Source organism: Catharus ustulatus, chromosome 1 (genome assembly GCF_009819885.2).
Source record: "Catharus ustulatus isolate bCatUst1 chromosome 1, bCatUst1.pri.v2, whole genome shotgun sequence".
NCBI classification, from domain to species: domain Eukaryota; kingdom Metazoa; phylum Chordata; class Aves; order Passeriformes; family Turdidae; genus Catharus; species Catharus ustulatus.
Genome location: NC_046221.1, coordinates 377,053 through 383,896, shown reverse-complemented (window position 1 = coordinate 383,896; position 6,844 = coordinate 377,053). Strand labels below are relative to the sequence as shown.

Genomic DNA, 6,844 nt, shown 5'->3' with positions numbered 1-6,844 from the left:
ATTGCAGTGTTTATTTTTGTTTTTAAAACCAATCCTGAGTGTTTCTGTTCGCCAAAAGCCCCAAGCGCCCATCCCCAAACCCTGAAACCGAATTCTGGGGCTTTCCACGGGCTTTTCCTGGCCCTGCCTTTGAAACCACTTACCCCTTTTAAGTTTTGTTTTGTTTGGTTTTTAAAACCACTTATCCCGATTTTTTTTTTTAAATCACCAAACCACCCCCCCCCTTTTTTTTTTTTTTTGTTTTTTGTTTAAAAACGCCTTATCCTAAATATTTTTTTTCCTTTTAAAACCACTTCCCCTCAATTTTTGGGCTTTTTGAAACCACCGAGCTTCTCTTTTGTGGTTTTTAACCCCAATTCTCCCGGTTTTGGAGGTTTTTAACCCCAATTGTCCCGTTTTTGGGATTTTAACCCCAATTCTCCGTTTTTGGGATTTTAACCCCAAATTCTCCGTTTTTGGGATTTTAACCCAAATTCTCCGTTTTTGGGATTTTAACCTCAATCCTCCGTTTTTGGGGATTTTCACCCAAATTCTCCGTTTTTGGGATTTTTAACCCCAGTTCTCCAGTTTGGGGGCGGGGCGGGGGCGGGGCCATGGCCGCGTTGCCATGGGAACGGGAAGCCGCCCCCGGATTTGGGGGGGGGGGGTCGGATCCCCCTCCCCAGGCGGATTTTGGGGGCCGTTGCCATGGTAACGGAGGCCGGGCTGTTGCCATGGGCACGGGATGCCGCGGTGGGGATGGAGGGGCCGGGGTCCGTCCTGGGGATTTGGGGGGGGGCTGTTCGGGGCCGGAGCGGCTCGGGGGGGTCCGGAGCGAGCCCCCAACCCCCCCCGGGGATTTCCCGGCTCCCGTTTGATCCGGGGGGGACAAGGAGCGGGCGGGGCCGGTGATCATTAACCCGGGGGGGCGGCCGGGACCGGCACCGGGACCGGGACCGGGACCCGGATCGGGACCGGGGATCCTTCCCCGCGCCCCCCCGTGCGCGATGCGGCGGAGACAGTGGAGGTGCGGATCTGGGGGGGTGGGTTTGGGGGGACAGATTTGGGGGGGCAAATTTTGGGGGGCGGATTTGGGGGGGCGGAGAACGCCGTCCTTGACCCCCGAGCGGCTCGGGAGGGGCGGCCCCGGGGAGGGGGCGGTGCCCGGGGGCGGGGAGGGGGGGTCAGTGTCCCCGCGGGGGGTCAGTGTCCCCGCGGGGGGGTCAGTGTCCCCGAGGGGGGGTCAGTGCCCCAGGCCGGGCAGAGACCGCAGCGCTGCTGGGATGGGGCGGCAGAGCCCGGGCAGGTGAGTGCGGGGCTGGGGGCGCTCCCTGCGGTGGGAGGGGGCGACTGGGGGGGGGGGCCGACATTGGGGGTGTCCCCAGGGGGTCCCAGGGGTGGGCTGGGGTCCAACAGCCGCCCTGAGAGAGGGGTTTGGGGGTGCTTAGGGGCTCCGGGCTGGGGGGGAGGTTTTGGGATGTCACCTCGTGGTGTCTCCAGTTTTTCAGGACTCTCCCCACAGTGTCCCCAGTTTTTTGGGTGTCACCTCATGGTGTCCCCAGTTTTTTGGGTGTCACCCCACAGTGTCCCCAGTTTTTTTGGGTGTCACCTCATGGTGTCCCCAGTTTTTCGGGGCTCACTCAGTTTCCCTGGGGTGATCCTTGGTGTCCCTGGTTTCACCGGGGACCACCCCATAACCCTCCCGTTTTTTCTGGGTTCTCTGTCCCCATCACGGTGGTTCCAGTTTTGCTGGGGGTCCCCTCTTGGTGCCCCCACTTTTCTTTGAGGTCACCCCGTGGCCGCCACAGCTTTGCTGGGATCGCGGCACTGCCGGAGCGGGGGGTGCTCGGCCGTGCCCCATTCCCCCCGCAGCACTGACCCCGTGTCCCCGTGTCCCCGTGTCCCCCAGGATGTGGCTGCTGGGGCTCCCCTGGGCGCTGGCCCTGCTGGTCACCGCGGCCTCCCCCGGCCCCTCGGCGGAGCCCCCGGACCCCGCGTCCATCTTCGCTGACCTGTCCCCCGCGGAGCTGCGGGCCGTGCGGACCTTCCTGATGGAGCGGCCGGAGCTGGGGCTGTCCCCGAGCCAGGGGGGCCCGCTGGCCAAGAACTCGCTGTTCCTGGTGGAGCTGCTGCCGCCGCCCAAGCGCCGGGCGCTGCGGTTCCTGGAGCACGGCGGGGCGCGGCCCCCGAGGGAAGCTCGGGCCGTCGTGTTCTTCGGGGCGCAGGCGGAGCCCAATGTCACCGAGCTGGCCGTGGGGCCCCTGCCGCGCCCCAGCTCCTACCGGGCCCTGCCCTTCAAGGGCCGCCGCGCCGTGCCCTTCTCGGCTCGGCCCATGACCCGCCTGGAGTACGAGCTGCTGCACGGGGCGCTGGTGGCCGCGCTGGCCCCGCTGGAGCCGCTGCTGCTCGAGGCCACCGGGTTCGGCTTCCAGAACTGCTCGGAGCGCTGCCTCACCTTCTCGGACATCGCCCCGCGCGGGCTGGGCCCCGGCGAGCGCCGCACGTGGCTGGTGATCCAGCGCTTCGTGGAGGGCTTCTTCCTGCACCCCGTGGGGCTGGAGGTGCTGCTGGAGCACCGCGACCCCGAGCCGCGGCGCTGGGCCGTGCAGCGCCTCTGGTACAACGGGCGCTACTTCGGCAGCGTGCGGGAGCTGGCCGAGAGCCACGCGCGGGGGGAGCTGGCCCTGGTCCGCCTGCCCGAGCCCCCCGCCCGCCAGCTCTTCTCCAGCTACGAGCCCCGGGGCCGCTTCTCCAGCGGGACGCCCACCGACGTGCACGGAGCCAAGGTGTGCGAGCCGCAGGGCCGGCGCTACCGCCTGCGCGGCAACCGGCTGGAGTACGGCGGCTGGAGCCTGGCCTTCCGCCTGCGCTCCTCCGCCGGCCTGCAGCTCTTCGACGTGCGCTTCGGCGGCGAGCGCGTGGCCTACGAGCTCAGCGTGCAGGAGGCCATCGCCTTCTACGGCGGCCACTCGCCCGCCGCCATGCAGACCAAGTACATGGACGCGGGCTGGGCCATGGGCGCCTCCAGCTACGAGCTGGCCCGCGGCGTGGACTGCCCCGAGACCGCCGCCTTCCTGGACGCCCACCACCTGCTGGACGCCGACGGCCCCGTGCGCTTCCCCAACGCCCTGTGCGTCTTCGAGCTGCCCACGGGCGTTCCCCTGCGCCGCCACTTCGACAGCGACTTCCAGGGCGGCTTCAACTTCTACGCGGGGCTGGAGGGCCGGGCGCTGGTGCTCAGGACCACCTCCACCGTCTACAACTACGACTACATCTGGGACTTCCTGCTCTACCCCAACGGCGTCCTGGAGGCCAAGGTCCACGCCACCGGCTACATCCACGCCACCTTCTACACGCCCGAGGGCCGGCGCTACGGCAGCCGCGTGCACAGCCACCTCCTGGGCAACATCCACACCCACCTGGTGCACTACAAGGTGGACCTGGATGTCGCAGGTGAAGGGCCATGGCAGCTCCCGACAGCCCCTGGCCGTGGGGAGGGTGCAGGCTGGACCCACGGGGGTTCCAGGGGCTGAGGTGCCCCGTTCCTGGCAGGGCGGGATCACCTGGGCATCACCTGCACCCACAGGTGATGATCCCCCTCCCTGGTGGCGTCTCTGCAGGGTCACATCCCTCCACAGTGGTGGAATGTGCCAGCCCTGGTGACACCTGGGGCTGCAGCCGCTCATGGTGGCACCTCTGTGGAGTCCCAGCCCCTCAGGGTGACACTTCCCAGGCCACATCCATGGTAGCACCTCCTGGTGTCTCACCCCGTGCTGGTGGTGGCATCTCCAAGGTGTCCCAGCCCTCCAAGGCCCTCCTCTCCCCGCTGGGGTATCCAGCTGGATCCCAGCCCTCCGTGGTGGCTTCATCGTGGGGTCACAGTCTGCCAGGGTGGTGGCATCTCAGCCCCCCGTGGTGGCTTCATCGTGGGGTCACAGTCTGCCACGGTGGTGGCATCTCAGCCCTCCCTGCTGGCGTCTCCGTGAGGCCCCAGTGCACACCCACAGCGACACCCCTGCAGTGCCACCTTCATGGTGACACCCCTGCAGTGCCACCTCCATAGTGACACCCCTGCAGTGTCACCTCCACGGTGACACCCCTGCAGTGCCACCTCCACGGTGACACCCCTGCAGTGTCACCCCCATAGTGACACCCCTGCAGTGTCACTTCCACGGTGACACCCCTGCAGTGCCACCTCCATAGTGACACCCCTGCAGTGCCACATCCATGGTGACACCCCTGCAGTGCCACCTCCACGGTGACACCCCTGCAGTGTCCCATCCCCACACCGGGGGATGCCGCGCCACCGCGTCCCCCCACCCACCGTCCCCCCGTCCCGCAGGCTCCGGGAACAGCTTCGAGACGATGGACATCGGCTTCGAGAACATCTCCAACCCCTGGAGCGCGGGGGCGCGCGTGGTGCAGCCGCGCCTGCAGCGGGAGCCGCGGCGCCGGGAGCGCGATGCCGCGCTGCCGCTGGCCCGGCCCGCGCCCCGGTACCTGCTCTTCTCCAACCCGCGCCGCCGGAACCGCTGGGGCCACCGCCGCACCTTCCGCCTGCAGCTCAGCTCGCACGCCGGGCCCGTGCTGCCCCGCGGCTGGCGGGAGGAGCGCGGCGTCACCTGGGCCAGGTGGGGCACCGGGGGCTCCGCGGGGACCGGGTTCCGGAGGTGTCACCCCTGGGGGTCCTTCCCTGGTCACACCTTCCTGCTGGCACCTCCCCATCCCGCCCTGGAGCTGGAGCTGGGACCCGAGAACCTCCAGAAATGGGAACTCACCTGGGGCGGGGACACCTCGTGGGAGTTTGGGACATCCCGTGGGGGTTTGGGACACCCCGTGGGGGTTTGGGACACCCCATGGGGGTTTGGAACACCTCGTGGGGGTTTGGGACACCCCGTGGGGATTTGGGACACCTCGTGGGAGTTTGGGACATCCCGTGGGAGTCTGGGACACCCCGTGGGGATTTGGGACACCCCGTGGGAGTTTGGGACACCCCGTGGGAGTTTGGGACACCCCGTGGGGTTTTGGGACACCACTGGGAGTTTGGGACAGCCCGTGGGAGTTTGGGACACCCCGTGGGGGTTTGGAACACCCCGTGGGAGTTCGGGACAGCCCGTGGGAGTTCGGGACACGCCAGTGCTGAGGGGGCTAGTGGAGCTGGGTAACCCCTGGAAGCTGAAGAGACTCCGGGAGCTTGGGAGATGAGGAAGCCCTGGAAATGGGGACCCCCTCATGGTCTGGGGACCCTCCAGCGCTGGGAAACCCCTCGGGATCTGGGGAGTCGCTCAGGGGATCTGGAGAATCGCTCTGGACTTGGGGAACCTCTCAGGAGCTGAGCAGTGCACAAATCTGGGGACCCCCGCGCCCCTCGCCAGTCCTGTGTCCCCCTGACATGACACGGCCGTGGGTGGCACAGTCAGGGGACCAGAGCAGGGGTGGGACTCCCGCCCCAAGCTGAGCCCACCCCTCACCTGCCCCAGGTACCACCTGGCCGTGACGCGGCGCCACGAGAACGAGCCGAGCAGCAGCAGCATGTACAGCCAGAACGACCCCTGGGACCCCCCGGTCACCTTCGAGAGCTTCATCCGCGACAACGAGACCATCGAGGACCAGGTGACACCGGGCACACGGCGGGAGGGACACCGGGCTGGTGGGGCCTGGGGGTTCCATCCCCAGAGGGGTCCCGGCTCTGGGGGTTCCCCAGCTCCCAGGGGCTCCCCAGCTTCCACAGAGCTCCCCCTCCCCCTGCTGTGCCCCCTGACCCCGTGCTGTGTCCCCCAGGACCTGGTGGCCTGGGTGACCGTGGGCTTCCTGCACGTGCCCCACGCCGAGGACATCCCCAACACGGCCACCCCCGGCAACGCCGTCGGGTTCTTCCTGCGTCCCTTCAACTTCTTCGACGAGGACCCGTCGGTGGCGTCGCGCGCCGCGGTCATCGTGCGGCCCCTGGACCCCCCGGCCTGCACCCGCCTGCACGTCCAGCGCTGGACCCCCGCCAGCCCCGGGCCCTGCGTGAGCCCCGAGCCCTTCACCTACAACGGCACCTACCGCCAGCTGTGACCGGGGACACGGGGACACCGCGCCGGCCACGGCACCGCGGGGACGCTGCTGCTGCCACCGGGGCGTGTGACGTGTCACACCATGTCACGTGCTGCCAAAGGCGGTGTCACCTCCTCCGAGCCCGGCACCGGCACCATGTGGGACAGCGGTGACACTGCGGCGTGGGATGTGTCACACTGTGCCACATGGTACCACGTGCCCCCTGCCAGGCTCTGGAAAGGCGATGTCACCCCTTCCACCACCACGGGGTCACTGGTGCCACCAGGACACCACGGCGTGGCTCGTGTCACACTGTGACACACGGTGCCACCTGCCAGGCTCAGGAAAGGTGATGCCACCCCTTCCGCCACCACAGGGACCCCAGTGTCACACACAGGGACACCACGGTGGGGACATGTCACATGGTGCCATGTGTTGGGCTCAGTAAAGGTGATGCCACCTCCTCTGTCCCCGTCTGTGCCAATGCTGTGGCCACCAGGATGCCCCAAGCAGTCCCCAGGTGACACAAGGATGAGTCACGGTGACACCCGAGGTGACTTTCCCTCCCCCAGGTGGGGACACACAGAGCCGGGGGTCTCTGTCTGGTTTATTGGGGCACCTACGCGGGGGGGACATGCAAGGGTGACAAGGGACAAACACAGCACACGCATCGGGGCGGCCGGGCAGTGCCAGCCCTCGCCCCCCGCGTCCCCCTCCTGTGCGTGGGGTGTCACCGCCGTGTGACACCCGGCTGTGCGGGGGGAGCGCCGGGGGCTGAGGGGACACGCGGGGGACCCCGGCCCCTCCCTCGGCCGGGACACGGAGG

The 6,844-nt window shown here is 67.6% G+C and overlaps 1 protein-coding gene across 1 annotated transcript; it reads left to right on the top strand.

The window, feature by feature from the left end:
- Positions 1-1,206: 1,206 nt before the first annotated feature.
- AOC1 (amine oxidase copper containing 1) lies at positions 1,207-6,484 on the top strand. Its single transcript, XM_033067112.1, has 5 exons — positions 1,207-1,285; positions 1,889-3,432; positions 4,322-4,610; positions 5,460-5,592; positions 5,761-6,484. Exons 1-5 carry the CDS (start codon positions 1,263-1,265, stop codon positions 6,037-6,039), a joined length of 2,268 nt encoding a protein of 755 aa, XP_032923003.1. The 5' UTR covers positions 1,207-1,262; the 3' UTR covers positions 6,040-6,484.
- The last annotated feature ends 360 nt before the right edge of the window (positions 6,485-6,844 follow it).

Bases quoted from the DNA above. Each gene is read 5' to 3' on its own strand.
- AOC1 (XM_033067112.1), top strand. From the start codon at position 1,263: ATGGGGCGGCAGAGCCCGGGCAG. The intron at 3,433-4,321 runs GTGAAGGGCCAT...CCCGTCCCGCAG, and splicing joins GGTGGACCTGGATGTCGCAG to GCTCCGGGAACAGCTTCGAG. The intron at 5,593-5,760 runs GTGACACCGGGC...TGTGTCCCCCAG, and splicing joins ACGAGACCATCGAGGACCAG to GACCTGGTGGCCTGGGTGAC.